Source organism: Centruroides vittatus, unplaced genomic scaffold (assembly GCF_030686945.1).
Source record: "Centruroides vittatus isolate TY-2023 unplaced genomic scaffold, ASM3068694v2 contig_954, whole genome shotgun sequence".
Classification (NCBI taxonomy): Eukaryota; Metazoa; Arthropoda; class Arachnida; order Scorpiones; family Buthidae; genus Centruroides; species Centruroides vittatus.
The window spans coordinates 734,268-758,234 of NW_027122633.1; the positions used below are offsets into that span (position 1 = coordinate 734,268).

General features: G+C 34.8%; 1 protein-coding gene across 5 annotated transcripts in view; it reads left to right on the forward strand.

Moving 5' to 3' along the window:
* The window catches only part of LOC136985141 (gelsolin, cytoplasmic-like), a 63,289-nt gene that overhangs the window by 21,758 nt on the left and 17,564 nt on the right, over window positions 1–23,967 (forward strand). For all 5 annotated transcript variants that reach the window (XR_010882291.1, XM_067282341.1, XM_067282338.1 and 2 more), the window contains exons 5-12: window positions 12,875–13,155; window positions 16,662–16,803; window positions 17,791–17,866; window positions 17,946–18,044; window positions 18,605–18,761; window positions 20,192–20,316; window positions 20,457–20,594; window positions 21,916–22,002. Coding sequence is in view for 4 of the 5 variants with exons in the window: in XM_067282341.1 (XP_067138442.1) it covers window positions 12,875–13,155; window positions 16,662–16,803; window positions 17,791–17,866; window positions 17,946–18,044; window positions 18,605–18,761; window positions 20,192–20,316; window positions 20,457–20,594; window positions 21,916–22,002 (1,105 nt within the window). In the remaining variant the exon portion in view is untranslated. The remainder of the gene's footprint in view (window positions 1–12,874; window positions 13,156–16,661; window positions 16,804–17,790; window positions 17,867–17,945; window positions 18,045–18,604; window positions 18,762–20,191; window positions 20,317–20,456; window positions 20,595–21,915; window positions 22,003–23,967) is intronic.

Consider the following 23,967-nt stretch of genomic DNA (forward strand, 5'->3'; position numbering starts at 1 on the left):
CATGCAGCGTAATAGTTTGCGGCATCCCCAAGCGATTAAAAGTGTCGCCAGAACAGTAACGCAAGAGGCTATGAGGATCGTGTTCCATGCTGAGACGGGATAGTTTAACACACTCGGTGTCGTCGAGAGAATATCCGTGTTAACTGATTTTATTTCTCGGCTTATATCTCGTAATTTCCATCCCGGAAATTCCAATGACCAATCGTGTTCGTTGGTTCGAAGGACGTTTAAGGTGACGTTTTCTTGGATATAGTCCCGTAGTATCTTCGCTTCCGTAAGATTGAGAACGTCCGGTATTGCTGGTATCACATAGTGGTTTCGGAGTGTAACTTTAAAGGAAGTCCGTGATTGGAAGTGTGACGTGAGTCGCACGCCGGGTACGTGGCCGGAACAAGTCATGGGCAACTTAAAGATTCCTGTGTTATTTAGCTTAATCATCGTAACTGGTGAACGTCGTGGGTTTCTCAGTTGACTACATTCGATGACTAAATTTAAAGGTGACGGGGTGGAGTATATCCAAGTTCCTTCCTCGTCGATACGGCGGAACACTGGTTTTGGATAAACTGACACCTTTCTTTTACACAGTCGGTTTACAGTTGGCTCGTCTGCCATGAATAAGGCGTATTCACACGATTGATACGGAAGCTTCCAGACTGCAACTTCCGGTGCGCAGATCGTGGTTAAGCCGTTTGTGCATTTTTGCAAGTTGTGGGCCTCCAATAGCATGTAAAGCTGCCGATTCCTGGACAAGGCGATGTACGGATATTCGGTTTGATAATGAGCAAATGTCTTCGAAATAGGGAAATAAGCGGGGAATTTCACTACCTCGTATAGATCAAAGTATCCTTCCGGAGTAATTAGTGGGAATTTTGCGAAAATTCTTAGTGTTGACGGAAGTGCTACAGCGGTAGTGGTTATCCATTGATAGTATTTAAAGACATTGTCTTCATTTAAAGTCTCGATCAGCGAAATCCCGCTGGGCAAGTGTTTGTTTACTTCCGTTAACGCCTCTACCAATTGTGACCTTGGCAGGAAATAGGAACTAAGTCGGTCGTTTTCTAGCATCTCTATCGCTTGTCTTAGGTTCGTGATGCCGATTCGGAATTCCATGACGGCATTTTCGGCGTATCGAAGTGCAGTACTCACGACGAATGTGTAACTGAATACCTGAAGTTCCTTATCTAAATAGTCCTGTCGTCGGATCATCATATCGATGTATTTCCGGTTGTCCTTGACCGCTTGAAGGGTTTGGTTCATGACGGTTGTCTGGGCGTCTAATATGTGTACAAACTTTTGTTGGTTGCGGGATAGTTTGTCTATCCTGCTATTCATTGTTTCCACCTCCTCCGAGGTAGCGGTTCCGAAAAGGAATTTTAAGATTTTCCCTCCGACGTCGATTAATCCTCGTTTTGCTCGAGAGGGATTTCCTAGGGTTACGGTGGATTTTAATTCGTTGTATTCCGCCTCGAAGTCGGCGAGGGATTGTTGTAAGTTTGTCAACTCCGCGTCGGCTAGAGTCCATAAGGGCTTCATGGGATCATCTTGCTTCTGTTTCCCTCTTCTGACGACCGGAGTTAAAGAGGACAGGTGACGATGTAATCCACGAAGGTAATTGTCATATTCTTCGAACGATATTTCGATAACCATGGTCCACTGGCTCGTGGTCATGAGGAAGTTTCCTTGGTGAAGAAATACGACACCTTTGGTCAAGGCGGGCACAATTGTTGACACTTCATACACAATGTAACTTATCAGCACGAACAAATATATTGTTACGGATTTTTCCATCGTCATCTATCAAAAAGGGAGTCTTACATTACTACTAGTCCCGGTTCGCGACAATTTGTTTAAATGAACACGCGTATTTACAATGGACCTCTCTCCGCTTAGGAGATGATAGCCTCTCTTTCGCAATAAAGAGGAGCTACCATTTACAATTACCAAATAATCCAGTCGGAGTGGGAGGTGGCAGCCGCGGGTGGCCCTCGCTTTGCTGAGTCATTTCGGCAGTCTCCGCTTCCCGCAACGCCCCCACTTCCGGCGGTATAATTCCCGACGATCTGGGAAGGACCCAGGGATATTCGCTTACTGGTCCTTGGCTTCGGAGAGCATAGTTGTGTGTAGGTTGGGACGGAGTTGCGGGTTGATCAACTCCTGTGCTTTCGGCAACGTTCGTGGTATCTAACCGGCTTTGATGCAGCGACTCTAAAATAATTTCATCCCAAGGGTCAACCGGTTCCGTCTGCGGTTGCGCTTCGGTTGGTATTGATGATTTTGCGTTTTGCGCGTCGGGGAGTTTTTCTCCTGCATCGGAGGGTACGAACTCCATCCTAGCGATTGCAGGCTTCAATCTATTAGCATGAGTATGCAATTTCTTCCCGGATTGGATGTGTTGGACTATGAAGTCTACGGGGCTCGTTTCCGCTATTATCCTATAGGGACCGTGCCATCGAGGCGCCAATTTTCGTTTCACTCCCGCGGGTGTAGCTACCTCATTAACGAAGACCCTGTCTCCGATTGAAAATTTGTATGGCTTGTGCTTACGTTGATGATAGGTATTTCTATCGTTCGCGGCCTTTTCCGCGTGTTCCTGAGCTAATTTATGAGCTGAGGTCATCCTCACTCTCAATTCGCTCGCGTAATTTTCGTTTATGTCATATCGGGGTCGATTCGGTTCAATGACGATATCAAAGGGGTAGGTCGGATCACGTCCGTACAGGAGGAAGAAAGGTGTCTCGTTGGTACTTGAGTGTACTGTAGTGTTGTACGCAAAGAGCGCATACGGGATCATCTCGTCCCAGTTTCTCTGATCCGCGTCGACGTAGTGCGTTAAAATGTCAATTAGTGTTTTATTTAATCGCTCAACCATTCCGTTGCACTGGGGATGATAAGCTGTGGTAAGGAGTCTTTCCACTTTCAATAGCTCGCAGACCTCCTTCATGACTTTGGAGACAAAATTGGATCCTCTGTCAGTGAGTAATTGTTTTGGGACCGAATGTCTAAGAATAATTTGCGTGACGAACGCTTTCGCCACTGTTTTCGCGGTAATATCGGGCAACGGAATCGCTTCTGCCCATCTAGAAAAGTGATCGATAAAGACCAATAGATATTTGTTGCCGCTACTAGTGATAGGAAGGGGACCCTGGATATCCAGTGCCGTGCGTTCGAAGAGCCTCGACACTCGAGGGAACGTCTGCAATGGGGCTTGATGTCCGTGTTGGGGCCTTTTCCTCACCGCACACTCTTGACAACTATCACAATAATGGGTGATGTTCTTATTCATCTCTGGCCAAAAGAACTGTGTCTGTAATTTCTTTCGCATCTTTTTCTTACCTACATGTCCCGAACTAGGGATATCGTGAAACAGTCTTAAAACGTAGTCTATCATAACCTGGGGTACGACTATTCTATCCCATTTCTCGTTTCTCTCGGGATTTTCTTTCCGGTGATAGAGTGTTTCGTCGGCGTCTAAGTAGTAATCTGCGATTTCTCGGTTTGTCTCCTGGGAGGACGAGTCTCTCAGTAATTGTTGTCTGATTCGCTTACAAAAGGGATCTTTTAATTGTTGCTCTTTTATCTGCACCTTACTGTATATAGGTTGCATTTCGCTGATCTTTGCCACGGGCATTCGACTTAGCGCGTCTGCGTTCGTGTGGGCCTTGCCTGGCTTATGGATTATTTCGAATTGATATTCTTGTAACGCCAAATTCCATCGACTAAGTCTCGAACTTTCGTCTTTAACATTAATAAGCCACCTAAGGGGTCTATGATCCGTTATTATTGTGAATTTTCTCCCGTAAAGATAGGGTCTAAAGTGTTTGATTGACCATATCACGGCCAAACATTCCTTTTCTGTGGTGCTGTAATTCCTTTCGGCTGGTTTTAACAGCCTACTCGCATATGCCACTGGGAGTTCTCCCCGTTCATCTTCCTGTGATAACACAGCGCCTATCGCGGTGTTTGAGGCATCTGTTGCTAACACAAAAGGACGGCCAAAATCTGGGGATCTTAATAGGGGTGCAGTTATCAAAATTTCCTTTAATTTTTCGAACGCGGTTTTGTGTTCCTCGGCCCAGTGGAACTTTACATCGTTCTTAAGTAAGTCCGAAAGGGGCTTTGAAATTTTTGCATATTGCGAAATGTGACGTCTATAGTACCCGGTCAGTCCCAGAAATGCTCTAACATCTCGCTCATTCTGAGGTTGGGGAAAATTTCTAACGCACTCGATCTTAGACGGGTCGGGCCGGATACCATCTTCCGACACTTCGTGCCCTAAAAACTTTATTCGCTGCCTCAGCAGCTGGCATTTTCGGGGCTTCAACTTCAGACCCGCTGTCGCCAGGCGCTGAAGGACAATTTCCATCCGTTCTAAGTGAGTTTCGAAGTCTGGGCTAAATACCAAGATGTCGTCCATGTAGACGAGGCAAATTTTGTTCTTCAGACCGCTTAATATTAAATCCGCACATCTTTGGAATGTCGCTGGGGCACAGGTAACGCCCATTGGCATCCGATTGTATTGGTAGTGCCCCGAGGGAGTACTAAACCCCGTCTTTTCTTTCGATTCGGGGCTCAAAGGCAACTGCCAAAATCCGCTTAAAGTATCCATGGAGGAAAAGTATCGCGATTTTCCCAGCAAACTCAATGACTCCTGGATATGGGGCAACGGGTACGGGTCTACCTTGGTAACTTTATTTAATTGTCTATAATCCACAACTAATCTGTAGCCTTGGGGCTTTTTTGCGACTAATAACGCAGGTGCCGACCAGGGGGAACTGGACGGTTCAACTACGCCGTTTTTGATCATATTTTCCACTATCTCATCCATTATTTCCCGTTGCGCGTATGGAATTCGGTATGGGGCACGACAAATAGGGGGACTGTTTCCAGTGTCTATTTTGTGCTCTACTAAATCACAATAGCCTAGATCGTAATCGTCTTTCGCGAATACTTGTCTGTATTTGTATAATAAATCTACCAAAGGGGTTAATTTGTCCTTTCCTACTTCGCTAAAATCGAATAAATTCGCAAATTGCACTCTAGTCAAATCGTCTGCATTTGATCGCGTCATCTTATTTTGTTCTGCGCTTTCTTTTGTTTCCTCTTCCGCTAAGAGGAAATTTCCCAACTTACTCCCTCTGTTTAATTTAACCGGTTGTGTTTTTACATTCATTATTCTAACGGGTACTTTACCAAATTGCCGTGTTTTAACTAACGTGCTAGCAATAAACACTCCCTCTCGCTCCTGAGGTGTTGGTTCAACAACTCCTAATTGACTTGTCAGCTGGTTGCGGACCTTCCCTTCTACAATGACTTCTGATCTTGGGGGAATAACGTAGTCGTTGACTAACGTTACTTCCTTAGGAGAATCGTCCTCTCCCCGTTCTAGGCTGTCAACCGTTATTTGTTTTAACTTCCCCCGTTTAGTCTTTCGCTTATATTTTTGTGTATGTTTATTTTTCCTCTTTATCCCCTTGCTTTCCAAAACTCTATTTTCGCTGTCGCTATTTAAGGGTAAACTTAAATCGTCTTTCGGCGGTACGCTTAGCTCGGCGCTTGGTTGCGTGCGATTGTCCTCGGTGATTTCCTTTAATTCCGAACCGTTGTCGGGTTTTTTCATATCGGCTAATCCCCAAAACGTCACCGTGTCTCCTGAGGGGAAACTGAGCGTCGCGTTTTTAACCGAGATTGTAACGTCATATTTTTGGATAAAGTCCCTACCTAAGAGTCCATCGTTAGGCATAGTAATTTCGGGAGACACTAAATAACAGTCATGGAAAAAGGTCAAACGTCTGATTTGGAATTTTAACTTAAACTTTCCGAATGTCTCGATAACGTGTCCGGTAACACTTATTAACTCTACCATTCTAGTCTCCGCTTGCTGCAATCGCGCTGTGTCGGGAAATAGATCCCTAGAAATCAAGGTAACAGCTGCGCCCGTGTCTATCGTCAGCTGAACTTTCCTATTTTCTATCTCACAAATCATGGTACAAGGAGGTAATTCTCTACTTCTTGATTTATTGATTCCCGCTAATTGTGGTACGTCGGGACCTACTGACGGTCGATTTATTTCGCTGTTTCGGTCTCTAAATGCAACTGATGTGACTCTGTCGGGGTCTCGCGTTTGTTTATTGTCTACCGGTCTATTTTCAGGGGCAGGCAACGCTAAAAATCGAGGAGCGGCTACGTTGTTCGGTGTGCGCTCCATTTCGAAGCTACTTCCAGGCCAACCTGGACCGTAACGCGGGGGATAAAAGGGCAACGGGGCACCTTGTCGGTTGGTTTCGTATTCGAATTGTCTAAATCGCGCAGGGGAAAAGGGTATTTGTCCTGACCGACTAGCTCTAAAGGCGTTTGGCAGATTTCTAATGGGGGTTTGCCATTCGGGGGCTTCTTGATTCGCTCCCCACCTCCCGGGATACTGAGGAAAAGCGTTTCCCCCGTACCAGTCGAGTGGCGACGGCATATAACCTCCGTATTCTGCCCAATTAGGATTCATCGCGCGAAATTTTGGTGATCCATCCCCACTCCCTCTCCAAGGGGGCATTGGACCTTGTTCCGAATAGGGACCGTAGCAAGGATATCGCGCACGGGGTTGTCTTTGCAGATTGGCGGGCTGAGATCGCGAGGGAAATTGTTGCGGCGGGCGTCGCTGCGCATTCGGGGAATGCCGTGGATTTCGCATCCCATCATTCGCTCTATCAGTTCCTTGTGTCCGGTTTGTTCGCGAGGGCTCATCTGTTTGGAAATTGTTTATGGGCTTAGGCGCGGGCGATTGATCGAGTCTTTTCCCTATTGTCGCTAATTGCTTCGAAAGCTGCGCGATTTTTGCGTCGAGAGCCGATTCTCTTCGTGAGTTTGATTCTTCCGCCAGCGTGTCGTGGCTTTCCACTGCATCAGTGATGCCGGCAATTGAATTTCGCGTCTTTCCCGCCAATTGATCTATCGTTTCTTCGCGAATAGCTATTTTTAATGCATCAGCGAAAGTTTCTGGGTCATGAGTCATGACTCTTCTTTTTAGCTTGTCGGTTAAGCCATGCAGGAACTGAACGCGCAATTTCTCGTCCAGTTCACGCTGTTGGCAGCGTTTGATAATTGCGTTTTCCTCTTCGTTCGCACCCGTCTGATCTATGCTTGTCGCGCTAGCAAGGGACTGCAAGCGGACCGCGAATTCTTGGACCATCTCGTCTCTCTTTTGAGAGCATGTATGGAATTTCTGGACACGTATGCTGTATGGTTCTTGGTCAAAACGCTGGATCATCAGCTTCCGAAAAGTTTCAAAGTCCGTTACGCTCTTCATGCTGAGGTCTCGCCATGCAAAATCTCGGGCTACACCCGCGAGTTTGCACTTGGCTATGCTCAAGCACTGCCGAGGGGTCCATCCTGCCAGACTAGCAATCTCTCCTAACGTATCGAAGAAATCGGTGACGCGCCCTGATTCACCCGAAAACGTCGGGATCAATCCTCCAAACGCGGAAAAGGAGGGAAGAGAACCGCCACTGCCACCGTCACGAGGTCGCGTCGGGACACTCGCATCTGCCTCCATCGTTCGACCCACTTGTTAGAAAAACTCTTTGTCGGCGTAACCTACTAAAGTTTTGTGGGGCTATTAAATCCCACTTCTGACACCAATGTAAGCTGCCGACATATGGGGGCAATTAGTTAATTGCACGTCAGGAAAAACCTAGGGACCGATCGTATGTGGGTGGTGGCGGCAGAGGCAAAGATGACAAGTGTCTTACAATAACCGTTTATTTTAACCTCAAAACAAACTTACAAGGTAGGCCTACAGTACAAGATGCGATCTAGATCGTCTGCGGCAGAAGGCGCTCCGGATGACGGCGATCGGAGAAGGCTGTCGGAGTCGTCGGTAAAGCCCCGGGGCAGTCGGGTAGGAGAGTCCGATGGGGTCGGTGACGGACGTCGGCGAAGGAGTAGGTGGCTGGTTGGAGTACCGTCGTCCACTTCCGGGTAGAAAGCTCCGTCGTCTCCCCTTCTGACCTTGATACGGGGGTTTTTATACGATTTTCCCCCGAATCTTCCCTCTTGATTGGTCTTAAGTCCCTTTTTCCTTTTTTCGATTGGTCAGTCTACTGTTTCTAAGCAAGACGAAAACCAAATTCGGCCGGGGACGGCTCCCGGGCGTTGACAGCTACTCACATAATTTACACAGTTTGCCCCCCTCTCGCGGACATCGGGCTGAACCGATCCGCCAAACGTTCTGTGGCTGCCCCCCCCTTTCGCGACGATCCCGGGCTCATATGGTCTAGCAGGTGTCCTTGACCATCTGTCTCTCTTCTTTCTCCCCTTTTTTGTTAATTGTTTACATCTCGACTCTTGTATACGAGCACCGCGACATTCCCTTCGTCGTTTATTACCGCGTTGTGTTTGTTTTAGAAGAAATGCTTTACAGATGTCCGGTTTATAGCCCGATGCGCGTTCTTGCTCCGATTGACTTTCCGAAATTTCCCGAGGTAGCGATCTTGTAAACAACCGAATTCTCGGCGCCATTTTAGGATCTTCACAAAAGAAAGAAAAGTTCCTTCTAAAACTTTCAAATTTTTTCTATTGGATTTTTTAATGCAAATTTTAATCAAAAAATGCTGAAATGAAAATTATTGCATTTTCCAGGAATGAACATTCCTCCAGTAGGGGTAACATTCATTTGATTTGACAACATTGTATTGGATGGCAAAATCAAGTAGGAGGCTTGATTTTGCCTCCTACTTGATTTTGATAAAAAAAAAAAAAAAAAACCAGGATTGACTATAGAAATGGTACAAGTCCAAAAATTATGAAATAAGATAAATTACATACAACTTGTGTTGATCAAATTTTCTCCTATACAACTTTTTGCATTTTGTTCTCATGCAAATGTCCATAGTCAATGGTATCTCTAGGGGAATTTTGCAATATTAATACTGAGAGTTACAGAATAAAAAAACAATGCATGCATGATTTTATTATGCACGATTCTCCTATAACCCAAATTGTATATTTTAGTAAGCAGTGACGTAATGCTGCACTAAACCTCCTCTCCTTCCTTGTCACAGATTGTCACATTTCTTAAACTCCCCTTCCTCCCTTGGGACATGACATCATTTATGAATGACTCTCTAGATGAACTGGCAATATATTTATAGAATATCCAATAGAATATCCACAACTCATTATACACTAATAAATGCAAGAAAAACACTGTGTTAGTATTAATTACTATTTAGACTTTTAACAATTTCAAACTATATAATTAAGCAATAATTTATAAAGAAAATAAATACAATAGATAATAACTAGTTTTTAATATCAATGTTTGCCTATAAAAGCAACATATATTACTTAAAATAATACTTATTATAATATCTTATAGAATAATTGCATGAATAACATATTTGAGGATGAGTCAGAAAACACTAAAAATGATCATTTCATTACAATTTTTCATTTTTGCTTAAGAAATTAATTTATGTAATATTAGTATCATTTGTTTAATTTGTTTAATTTATTACTTTTTTCATTTTAAACTCTTAAAATATATAATTTTATTTACCAAAATTTATGGCATATAAGGTGTAACTTTGTCAAAAAAAAATTTTGTTCTGTGTCCTGTCCTGTGAAGTTGCATTCTCCCATAGGCTAATGAATGATAGAGGTTACCTGTAGCCTTTAATAGACTATAGGTAACCTCTATCTAGCTCAATTCTTGAATAAAAATGTTATTATATAGTTAAACATATTATTTTTTGCTAGTTAAGCATTCATGTATTCATGTAGAATATTTCAATGATAAATTTTAATTTTAAACGATTTCTTTTAAATTCCTCTTTTTTCCTGATAAATAAGTGTACATTCTAATTTTAGATTTGTTTTTTTTTTACCAGAATACAGCAGAAAAAATTTTACCAAAAGTGCAGGATGGCAACAACAACTCATCTAACCTGTTACCGGTGCGTATTCCTTCTTCACCAAACTCGTAACTAACCAAAAAATAGCTCTTTACAAACGTTTTCGAACCTTAAACGTTGGTTCTTCCTCAGGTAATACGAATTTCGTTGGAATTGCAAGTTCGAAAACGTTTGTAAAGAGCTATTTTTGGTTAGTTACGAGTTTGGTGAAGAAGGAATATGTGCTGGTAACAGATTAGATGAGTTGTTGTTACTATTTCCCAGTGTTAAGAAGAAGATTTGTAGTGCAGGATGGCCTGAATACACTAAATACTTTAAACAGTTATTGGTCACAGGTTCAAGTCAGACCAACAGGCTGGCTACATGAAGTTTTTAGAATTTTTTTCACATTTGTAATATCTAAATAAGGGCCAGTTTCCCATAGAATGTCCTCCCAGGAGACAGCCCACTTACTTGTTAGCATATTGCCTGTGTTTCATTCCTTATTCCATTAATCCAATCTACCAAATACTTTTTCCCCAGATATTCTGTGCTGATATGAGGATGCATCTTATGTGCCATAAAATATGATAATTTTTAACTATTAATACACATATATTTACTATATAGTTAATATTTAAAAATTGATTAACAATGATACATTTTGCTTGCAAAAACAAAACAGCAGAACAAATTAAGTGCAAACAAAGGCAACAAGATAGAACAAATCAATGTTGAAAATATGTCTTATTTTCCATTGTATAACTTGTTTTTCGTTTACAATAGTGGTTTCTGTCATTTCTAATAACAGGAAAAGTCTTATTATCAAATTTCATATAAAGTATGTCAATGAAAAAATTTTTGCATTTAAAACAAAGACAAATCTATAACATAAATAAACATTTATTTACCAGAAATGTTCTATAATTAAAAGAAATTACTTCGTGATAATATAAATTAAAAATTACAAATAATATTAAAATAATTTTTGAAAAAAATAATTTCAATTGACATTTCAAACATTTTCAGAATACCTGTAATCCATCATTATCCTCAATTTAATTAATAATCTCTGCATATAATCCAGAGTTAAATTTATTTTTTTTATCACCATTTATTATGTGAGTTATACAAATAAATCACACTTTCGAGAACCTCTTACCGGTGTTGGATACAAAACGAAAGATCGTCGTAAACGTTTTCGAACTTGGTAGTTCGAAAACGTTTACGACAGTAAGAGGTTCTCGAAAGTGTGATTTACATCCCTGGTGTTCCATGATTGTATGTAGAAACTTATACAAATAAATTTGATACTCCAATAAATTTAATCTTTTGTATATTTAGGCAGATATTTCTGTAGAGTAAAATTTTATGAAAATTTTAAATATTCTTAATATTTCAAATTTTTACATTAAAAATAAGAATAATAGATTTATTTGATGTTTTAGAGGAAGTAAATATTTAACACGTTGACTGCCACGTGACTTTTTAGGATTCTGTTGTAAAACGCCAACTTAATTTAATTATATTATATTATTAAAAACTCTAATCAGAGTATATAGTAATAATCAAATAGCATATAAAATGTGTTTTTCTTAAAATAAAGGTATTACGAATTATCTCGTAGTTGGCTTATGTAACAGAAAGCTCTTCGCTAAAGCCAAACTACGAGTTAATTCGTGCACAGACACGATTCGTCCTGTCACTTCGCTACAGCCAATCGGAGATGTGCGTCTAAATTCATTAGTAATAAATCGGATATAGAGGCGAGCACATCACATTTACGTCTTTTTTGAGAGTGTTATTTTTTATTTATTTTTATAATCAAATTATAAATATCCCAAAATGGATAAGAAAAGACCACTGACTAAAAAACAACTTGATTACTACACTAATCTAAGTGATTCAGAATCTGACAAAATTTTTGGTGAGGATGGGGGAGTTTATTTGGCAGCGAAATGGTCCTGTTACTGTATGTAAATGGAAAGACAAACGAGAAGTCCTTACCATTTCAAACATGCACGTTGTTGAAATGGTAGAGGTGTTCAATCGCAATGGAAAATGTTCGATGAAACCGAATATAATTCGAGATTATAATCATGGAACGTCTGGCATTGACGATCAGATCAAATGCTATCGTACTACACAGCTCTAAGAAAGACTATTAGATGGCTCAAAAAGGTTGCATTACATATTATAGAAATATATATACATAATGCACACAAACTCTTTCAAAAAGCAACTTCTTCTAAAATAAAACTTATGCTTCTCTATAAGCTAACTTATGCTTCTCTTTTTCTCTAAAATAAAACTTATGCTTCTCATTATGACGAATGCTTCTCTAAACTAAAAGTTTAGAGAAGCATTCGTCAAAGCGTTGATTGGAGAAGAGATTCAACCAGTTTCAAAAAAAATTAAATTGCAGAAGCTTCACTATTTACAGAGTATCCCATCTACTCAGAAAAAACAACATCCGACAAAGCCATGTCGAATTTGTACCAAAGCTAAAAAACGCCGAGAAACGCGTTATTTCTGTCCAATCTGTCTTGAGAAGCCAGCCCTTTGCGTAGAAGATTGTTTTAAAAATTATCACAAACAATAAAAATATCGTTTTGCTTTTGATTTTGAATAAACATTTTATAATATTTTCTGTTCGTTTAAATTTATATTTCTGTTTTATAAATTATCACAAACAATAAAAATATTGTTTTGCTTTCGATTTTGAATAAACTTTTTATGATTATATTTTCTGTTCATTAATTAATAAATGTTCTGTTCATGTAAGCCAAACTTGATTTTTTGTTCTTGCCCCTGAAGCTATCTATTCATATTTACACTGATATACTACGAATTACATCGTAGCTGCACAAATATGGCAAGGAAACAAACTACGATATAACTCGTAGGTGGCGTCCTAGGCAGAAACGGTAACTACGAGTCATCTCGTAGATGGCAGTCAACGTGTTAATTTAATAGTCAGTTGATTATTATAGATATTTAGAAGGCGGAGTTGCATCTGGTTTTCGACATGTAACAGATGAAGTAGAAAAGAGATTATTTCAAGTTAAAGGTCGTCGCAATGTTAGGGTTCATCAAGTGGAGCTAAGTATTGATTCCATGAACAAAGGTGACTGTTTTATTTTGGATGTTGGTCGAGATATATATTTATGGACTGGAGAAAAAAGTGGAAGAATGGAGAGGATTAAGGCAATTCAAGCTGCAACTGGTATTCGAGATGATGTTCATGCTGGAAAGAGTATAATCCACATACTAGGTAATTAATAATAAATAAAAATAATTAAAATTTTGTTTTTATCTATATTTAATAGAAACAAATATTTTAGCAATATTAGAGTGATAACAAAATCACTTGATGTCACTTTTATTTACAATGGATACCAAACTTATTATAAACAGAATATAATACTGACCATTTTCCAAATTTGTATAATTTGATTTTTATCTGTCACCTGATGCTGTAAGTAAACCGATTTTTAGGGGCAATCAGTTATTTGCACATCAGTGATGGTCTAGGATCCTTTCATATGTGGGTAGTGGCGGCGGAGACAAAGATGACAAGTATCTTACAAAAACCATTTATTTTAACATGAAATAAACTTACACTAGAAAAAATAGTTTTCCTTAAAACAATTGGTTTTTCTGATGTCCTAGGTGTCAACGTTATTTCTTGTTCATTGATTGAAGGTGGTCCTGGGGCAGTGGCAGGTGGGGAGACTCTATTGGTTGGCATCGCTGACACGGTCTGAGTCCGTAGTGGCACAGGTTACTGGTTGGGCACAATGGATGGAGAACTGAATTGTGTGTGTTGACTAACTGTGTGCAGGTGCACAGTTTGCACAGTTTATGGAAAGAGATTTTGTCCTTGAAGATCAGGGACAAAATCTGTTCTTTTTTTTTGTCCATTCTGATTGGCTCCACGTCCTTTTTTTCCGCTTCCCAATTGGTCCCTTGTCTGTCCCTAAGCGAAAGACTAGACCTGTTCGAGTCACAAGAAAGGTCTGCTTTGGAGAATCTACCCGATACCATCCATTAACTCTGGACGGAAGGTGCTGATGGAACTTTGAAACCTGCACTCATATTTTATCTCATTGTTGTCTAGTCTATCATGTTTTAGAATTTTAACGACCTGATGTGATGTCCCTTTTTATCATTAATCTTTCCCCTTTTCAGAATTTTTCTATGTTCTAATTGTTTGTATTCTAGTGCCTTGTCAAAGGTCCATCTTACTGGTGGATGTTCATTTACATCTATTGCATCACATTTGACATTAATAATTTTTTTTTTGTTTCTCCATCTCATATGACTTGCACAACTAATCCGACCTTTGATCGGCTTTAACAGTGGAAGTTTTTCTAGTTTCGTTTTAATAAATTTTTATAATAACTTTCAATTTCAACCCATTTTTGGAACCTCACAATGTCCATTTACTATTTCTTTATCAATAAAATTATAACAATTAATACAATACCTTACAAATTTTGAATATGTAGTGAAAGTAAATAATAACAAAGAAAATTTATCTAAACAAATACAGTAGATTGGAAGTTGAAATTACTTTGGATATGCCATTCGAATCAAATTAAGTTATAAGTTGACTTAATACTAGTATTATGATTCAATATCCACTGACACAAAAAACACCTTCCTTACTTACTCCAGCAACTTTTATTTTGAATACCAAACATTTTCAGTCACATTTAGAAGCTTTCTTTATGTAAAAAGCTATTCCATTTTAAACATTCAAAAACAAAGAAGAAACATTTGCTATGTAATTTTCAAAGTGCATCATATTTTATCTTATTATTTTTAATATTTATTTCTACTTTATTTTACAATTTGAATTAATCCATGTTGGTTAATTTATAATGTAAATTTCAAATTTCATTACTTTTCATCATTGTTACTTTTTTCCAAAGAAGAAAACACTAGTTTAAGAGGCAAAAGTAAAATTAAAATGCACAAGATTAACTACTAGTCGCATAAATTTAAAATTCAGTACTAAATACAATATGCACACACAACTCAGATGTGAGTGCTGATTGACTAGCGTATGTTGGATGATCACTCCTCGACATATTATTGTCATTTTGCTCAACCAGGTGATAGCAGTATTCATAGTGACTGGTCAATCTGACAAATTATGATTAAAAACCTGAAATTTATTATAGTGCCCAATTTTGTTTGTCATTATTCATAATGACTGGGAATTATGAATAATGCCCGTATTAATTACTTAGTCCATAATATGTATATATCATGTATGTGTATTATCGTACACAAGAACATACATACACCCAAATATGTGGATATTCATAAAAAACAATATCATTATGAACATTTTAAAAAGTTTTTATTAATTAACACTAATATATTTATATACATAAATGATTATTACTAATATCTGTATAGGAATATAATCATTACATCTTAAATACAAAAATTTTGAAAAATTAATTTTTCAGAATTTTTGTTTCAACAAAGTTCTGAAGTAATTCAACTACATTATTTATAGATGAAATTTCTTGCTCTTTAGATGATATTGCTAGATTTGTGAGTAGTTTCTAAGCCATCATAGAACAAGTGTACATTTTTATAAGTTTTAGTTTTGAAAAACTCTTTTCTGAACTTGCTACCAATACTGGCAATGTCACAAAAATTCTCAGAGCAATAAACACATTTGGAGCACTATTTTATAAATTACCTTTGCATAAGTATGACAGAACATCTAATGAAGAAATATTTTCTGGAATTTGTGTTGCTACTATTTATAAGAATGTGTAAATTAAATTAAAATACTAAATATACAGCATGTCCGAGAAAGATCTTTATCATTCTAAACATTAATAACAAAAATACTAACAGGTGAAATGAAATGCAGTTTGCTGCAAAAGAATGAAGAAATCTAAGAGTTTTTTCTAGTATCAATTGTCTTCTGTACTTAATAGAGTGTTTCCCGAATGATGGATTGGTCATGGAGAACTTATACCTTGGCCTCTGCAATCGCCCGACATAACTCCACTGGATTTCTTTCTTGGGGTTATGTTAAAGACAGGGTTTATCCAAACACCTGTTTCTGATGTATCCTTTCCTTTAAAACTGTTATAACTAGCAATCCTCACTGTTATACCGCAAATGTTAAAAAACACTTGGAGGGAAATTGAGTACAGACTCGACATTCTTTGTGCTAGTAACGGAGCTCACATACAGCTACATTGAAGATACTGTATAAAAACTCTTAGATTTCTTCATTCTTTTGCAGCAAACTGCATTTCATTTCACCTGTTATTATTTTATTATTAATGTTTAGAATGATAAAGATCTTTTTCGGACACACTGTATTTATTTACAATAATCAAATAATATTTATTTAATATTAAATTAAACAGTATTTTTCTAGAATTAGATTGTTTTTCTAGAATCTTTTGAATTAAAAAAATTTTTTTTGTTTATGAGTAAGGTTGGCATCCTCCCATATCTTTGCATTTCTAGGCAATCACCTATGTTTGCCCAATGATAAAACTGATCATGACAGTATGTGATTAATTACCATAACTGTTTATTATCAATACGTTGAATATAGTAATAATAATTGAATCAAGATTTATTATTCAAATAGTGATGTTGATTATTAACGAGTCTTTTAATTAAGTAAGGATTTCATAGTTAAAATGTGTGAAGTATACTGAGATATTTTTATTTTTTAATAAAATTTGATTTGATTATTTTTCAAAAATTATAATAAATGTTAAATTATTTTAGATGAGAGCTGTTCAGCTGATGAAAAAGAGAAGTTCTTTGAAGAATTGGGTGGTGGAAGTGATGCAGATGTTAAAGATGCAGAATCTGGAGGAGATGATGCAGAACATGAAAGAACTTTAGAAACTGAAGTTAGTTTATACAGGTAAATAAAATAATGTATTTATAAAAAAATCTAAAGTTTATTTCAAGAATAATAATAATAATAATAATAAATAATTTTAATAATAAGCTAAATTTAAAATATAATTATTCAAAGAATATAATCTTAGAGAAGAAATATCAACTTAAGTAATGAAGTTATTTATTACAGTTATAAAAGAGTAATAATAATAATATGAATATGGTAAAATTAATATGTCAATGTTTAATATAAATTATAAGTCTTTTAAAGTTATGTTTATGTTAAACATTAATGTGGGTTTTGGTCAATACATATTATAAATTAAAAAAAGGTAAATAAATTTACAAATTTTCATTGCTGATTAGTCATGTTTCTTTTGTCTAGATGCTTCTTTATACATCCAGTCAAAATCCAAACAGCATTGAATAAGTTCTTCTCTTTTAATAAAAACATACAAAATTTTGATCTGAAAATTTATGTCCCTAATAGGGTCTAAATTTCCATATAAAATATTAATCTAACAGAAATTGTTTTAATAATATATGCTGTTTATATGCTATTAACATTTTATTGGAGGTGTTAATTTTGACTCAGATGTGTTCACTAGTACACTTGATGTACAGTACAATAGAGTTTTAATGAAGATAATTTATTGAAAATTTTTAGTAGTTGCTTGGTATCCTATATATATCTTGTTGCTCATACATTTTTGCATGAGTTATATTATTTAATACATGTGAAAGGTATTATTTGTTAGATATTATGGTTATTGTCTTAATGAAAGTGGAATAAATGGTAATATTTATTTTTTAAATGAATTTAAATGTTTAAAGCTATATTTGTTATGAAGAGATTAGAATTAATAAATACTAAATGTTACAATTATGGAAGAACATATCAATAGTTATTAGATTTCAATAAATCATTCAACTGAAAAAATATTTTTTACCATTATATGTCATTTTTTAATTTCTATAGACATTAATTATGTCATTTAATTTTTTTCAGAATATCAGATGAACCTAAATTAACTGTTGATAGAATTGAAGAAAAACCATTGAAACAAGAATTCTTGGAATCAGATGTAAATTAATTAATTCTTTATTTATCAATTATCATTTTAAATAATATTAGTATTTTTTTCTTATTATTTACTTTTACAGAATTGTTTCCTTTTGGATGGAGGTATGAGTGGAATATTTGTTTGGGTTGGAAAAAGTGCTAGTCATAAAGAAAGAGTAGAATCTATGAAACTCGCAGAGGTGTAGTTTAATTTCTTTTAAACTTTATAAACATCATTTTTTATATGATTGTAAATATTGTAATATTAATATTTCTAATTAACCATATTCATTATTTTCATTAAATAAAAAAAGATAGATAGGTAGATATTTAAAATTAACTATGAATTTAACTTATATTTCTCCTTGTATAATGTTGGAAAAACATTATGTATTGTCTTTATAAAATGTTTCGATTATTAAAATGATTCTTGATATTTAATGAATGATATTTTTAATTCTCATTGTTGAAAAATGAAATGCTTATAAGTTGCTGTCTGTATAAAATATTTTTCTTTACAGTATTTTCTTGCACAATTAAACTGTGCTGTGATGGAAAACTTATTCAAATTTATTTATATATGCAACTGTTTGATTTGTTATGGTTAACCAGAAATGGTTTTGTTACTAAAAATATAAACACTATTTATAAAATATTTTCAAATGTATAATTATTAAAAAAAATTTATAATTAGTGCATAGTAAAAGTTATTTTGTAATATAAATTTGTTCTATATTGCTATGTGAAATATTATTTTCAGAAATATTTGGATTATCGTGGCTATCCAAAATGGGTTTCTGTAACACGTGTTATTGCTGGAGCAGAACCACCAACTTTTAAACAATATTTTGTCTCTTGGAAAGAACCTGAGGAACAAATTGGACTTGGAAGAGTATATACTCCTGAACAAATTGCTGGTTGGTTTAATTAATTAATTAATTTTTTAATGTTTTTATTTCAGCAAATGAAAGTAAAATTAATTAATTGATTGGGTTATACATAGAAAGATAAAGTTAATTGTTAAAAGGTATAATTAAAGTTAATCAAATTATTACAAATTTTTTGAGATGTTTTGTATTTGTAAGTTCTCCGATTTTTAGGGGGAAATCGTTAATCCCGCGACAGGATGGTCTAGGGTCGTTCGCGTGTGGGTGTGAGGGAGGATGACACAGACAATAAGTGTCTCACAAAGAAACCCGTTTATTTAAATATAAAACAACTCACACTATGCACAGATCGTTACAAAGGTAAACGTTCGAACGTTTTTGTGCCGATGTGTTTCCTATCGTCGCTCGATAGAAGGCCCCGGGGCAGCGGCAGGTGCAGCAACTCGTCGGTTGGCGTCGGCGGACCTTTCGATGGACACCTTGGAACACCTCTTGTCTCCCTTGAAACCTCTCGGAAAAGTCTCTTGTCCTTCCAATTCGGCGATTACTCCTATCTCTCTTTTTCGTATTGTTCATGTTGATTGGCTCCACGTCCTTCCTTTCTCTCTTCTCGATTGGTCCCTCGCTTGTTTTCAAGCGAAAAACGACCCCTGTTCGAGTCATGAGAAAGAGCCGCCTCGACGAATTTTACTTGACACCCTCCGTTTACTCAGGATGGAAAGAATTGATGGAACTTTGAAACTTGCGCTCATATTTTCCCTATTGTTGTCTAGTCTGAGAGATTTTTGAAATTCAATGCTTTGATATGAAGTTCCTTTTTATAATTAACTTTTCCCTTTTTCCTAATTTTAATGATCTAAATTTCGTATACGAGCGACTTGTCAAAGGTCCATCTATACTGGAGGACATTCGTCTACAATCATTACTCATTACAATTATTGCGTTTTATTTTACATTAGGCCTTTTTGTCTTTCGACATCTTTCTCCTTTTTTTTCATGCGTCGCGGTTTCAAATGACTAACGCGTCAAATACGATCTTTGATCGGCTTTTGTCCCTTTTAACAATGGACGATTTTCTACATTCGTTTTAACAATTTTCTAATATAAATAATTAATGTTAACCCGTTTTTGGGACTTCACATATTTCAGATATAGTAGGCCCTCTATTTAATATATCGATTAGGAATGAGGTATAGGCTGTTGCCAAGAGTTTGTTAAATTAAATGTATTTTAAAACATATTAATGATAAACTTACAACATACAGAATGTATTAAAATCTTATTATAATGTACTGTACATTGAGTAATTTATACTTATTGATCCAACCTTTTGGTATGTTCTATTTGCAAATAATAAAAAGATTCTAAATTTTTCTTGTAGAGCAAAAATTTAATATCTTTTAAACTTTTAAAAATGTAATTACAAATAAATAATAATTTTTTTTTTTTTTTAAATTTAGCATCTGAGCTAACTGAACCTGATTTTAATGTATTGTCGTTGCATCGAGAAAAACGTCTTTTACTTGCAAAGAATTCGGGTAAAGCCTACGGTTTTATGCCAGATGATGGATCTGGTAATATAGAAGTAAGTTTCCATTATTTTCATTTACATCCATTCTTCTTTTTAAGTTATTTGATAGACTAATATAAAATTTAGTATTAATTTAGTGTACATTATATTTCTTAAAAGTCATGTATGAAAATTTGAACATTTCTGTTTTATAGATTTGGAGAATTGAAAATTTTGAACTTGCTCCTGTGGATGAATCTGCTAAAGGAATGTTTTTTGGAGGTGATAGTTATGTATTAAAATATACATATAATATAGATGGTAGAGAAAGATACATAGTATATTTTTGGCAGGTAAATACAGATTTTAACATTATTTCTAAATATTTATATTATTATAAGAAAATTTGAAATTTACTTTTTATAAGAAGTGTATACAAAATTTTTTTTTTTAAAATAAACTTAATTTTATGAATACAATTGTCTTTTAATAAAATGTTAGACCTAACATTACCATATTATCTTATATAAATGATATCTTAAATGTAATGTCTATTATATAATTAAAGTTTATGAATTTGAAATAAATTTGGCCAATCCAAAATATAAATTTTTAGATTTTTGATATGAATATTTTACACAATGATAGTTCGATCTGAAATATGTCTTGAAAAATATATAAAGTATATCTTTTATTTTCAATATATTTTTTGTATAATTTTAATTTATGTATTTTTCAATAAATGCTAAATTTAAATATATTCTTATTTAAAGTTTTAAAAGCGCACATCTGGATTTTTTCTCTCTCCTTCCTTCTGGATGATGATGATTCAAGATTTTTCTTGGTATTCTCTCTGTCCATTAAGTCAGTTTTGGAATTTGATCGTAATCTAACCTGATGCAGACTTTGAGTAAGGTTGAAAGCATTTGTGGGAGTTTTATTAAATGTTTTTGTTACCAGACATAAAGGTTTTTCAAGAGTTGTCATTAGCATCGGTAATTAAGTTGGAAGATATCTTTACCGTATCAATGTGGTCAAACCATCTTTTTCTATGTATAGTAATTGTGTGATGAACCAGAGTAATTTTAAGATTTTGTCTTATTTTATTGTTTGGAACTTTATCTTTGAGCCTAGTGTCAGCTTTTCAATGGAGTAATCTCATTCTATACACTTTTGTTATCTAGATACTGTTTCCATAAAGTGGGTATTGCTATTACTTTGTATTTTTTGTGTACTATATTAGTTGTCAGTTACTTTCAGTTTATATAGTTTATCAGATCAGTTTATCTGTTTAACTTGTCTCCCCTAAATCCTGAGTGCACCACTGGCTGCCATCTTAAAGACTCCTAGCTTATCTTCATTTTCCATTAGACATCTTTTTTATGATTCCCACTGGACCTTCATAGCTACCTTAGTTATTTGGAGTGCATAGTCCTCACTATGCTTTGTCTCAACAGGCAATTTTTTACTTGAAATTGCCCAGGCCTTTCATGTGGAAATGATGAACAGAGTCCAACTAATAGCAACTCTTTTTTATTTATATTATTATTTTATAAGATAGTATATAAAGTTTATTTCTTTATTAGTGCTTTTCTTTTGAAAGTGTATCTAGAATTTTACTTTAATAATATGTTTAATTGCATTTACAATAATAAAAATATTAAATTTTCATAGGGTAAAAATAGCAGTCTAGATGAAAAAGCTTCTTCAGCAATATGGGCTGTAAAATTGGACAATGATCTTTTTGGAAAAGCAATACAAGTAATTGTTTTAAATTTATATTATAATTTGTTGTGATATGATATATAATGTTAATAAATAAAAAATTTTTTCAATAATTAATTTGATAACAAAATTATAGAATTCATAAGTGTTATTTTGTATAATTTATTAAAAGGCAATTTTTATAATATTCTATGAGATTATAATATAAGTCTTGACAGTTTCTATAGTTATTATTTAGGCTTTCATAACAATATCCAAATTAATTGTAATGCAGTAAAACTCCAATTAGACAAGGTAATGTTGACCAATGCTACCTCAGATAAAACAGATGGCCACAGCCATTTTGAATTATAAATTACAAAACATAAGATATACATAGTAGCACTTTTAAGCCTCTTTTTTACACTTTAGTGAATTTAATCATATATAAGAACAAAACTTTTTATGTTATTTATTATTTAGTTAATACATACAGTAGTTTTTATTGTAGTTACATTTTAATATGAATTATTTGTTTCACATTGAAGTTAAATGAAACATGTTATCATTTAAACTTTCTTTTATGAATTACAGTATAAAAAAAGTAGTATATTTTGTTACAAGTTCACTTTGTATAATGCCAAACCTCAGTTGATTCAGTAATCAGGGTTCTACTGTAGTGTTATAATAAATAATTTTACTTGATTTCACTTTTTTTTTATTTTACTCTAATAAAATTTCAAGATAATGTCTTCTTCAGATAGAATAGAATATTGAATAAGAATAATTCATTATGTAGGTTGATGTTATTGTATTTAAAGATTTTATTTATTTATTTATTTTTAGTTAAATATAGTTTTTGAATGTTTAGTTTATTTTTTTACAGTTAAATAAAACCTTAATATAAATGCAAATTTTATAAAATTGATGGGATTTAATTATCAATATTTATTTAATTAAGCCGGTGATTCTCAAACTTTTTGGTGTTATGGCTCCCCTTGAAAGCTTGCTCAGTTCTTTCACCCCCATTTGGAAAGTTACATTTTTACTGAACTGTAAGCAAGGATTGTATTGTAAATGCAGAAATGATAATTAGAACTAAAAGATAATGAAACTGAAAATGTTTATTTTCAAATAAGAAAGTATCATTTTCTTTCTTGAGAAAAATTTCTTCATTTAAAATAAAAATATTTGGTTACATCTCTCACCATTTGGCTGCCTTCTTACAAGGAGAGGGTCAAATGTTTGGGTCTCTGATTTGAACAAAACTTGGTAAGCATTTAGCCCTAAACACAGACAGCTTGTTGTCCAAATAATAGGACTCACTACTCAAGTGTTTCTGAAAAATGGGCCTCAGAAAATTGAATGTTTAGCTTATATCTTTGGTAGTTTCACATTTCCTCAGAATGGTGATAGCTGAGAGGATGAGATGCTAAGCAGTAGAGCTACATGATGTAGGTTCAAACCTTTGCAATTTCTTTTAGTTTTTAGTGTTATATGTAACATAATTATTTTATTATTTTACCATATCATTGGCATTATTATTACTATTGTTATTTCTCACGTTTAAAGTTTATAAAACAGGAGATTAAAAGTCATGTTCAGCAAAAATGAAGTGTCTGCATTTCAAACAGTCTTTTATGTCATTAAATAAAATTTTTATTTTTTCATATTTATTTTCACATATTTTTCACTTGTTATTACATATTATGTCACCACAAGTGAATACTGATATTACTGCTTATGGATGAAAAGGACAAGTCTAATATGAAAATAGGGTAGTATAGTTGCTTTTTTTTTTTTTAATTGTTAATGTTATGGACATCTTCCTCATGTGCTCATGTTTGCTATACTTCAAATATAACAATACTGCCATATCTGAAAATAAATATGAAGAAATAAAAGTTTTATTTAATGACATAACAAAGTTATGTAAATGTAGTTTAACTCTTTTAATTGAAATTAATAATAATGTTAAATTGTTTTCTTTATACAAATTTTTATTTTATTTGGTTGAATATA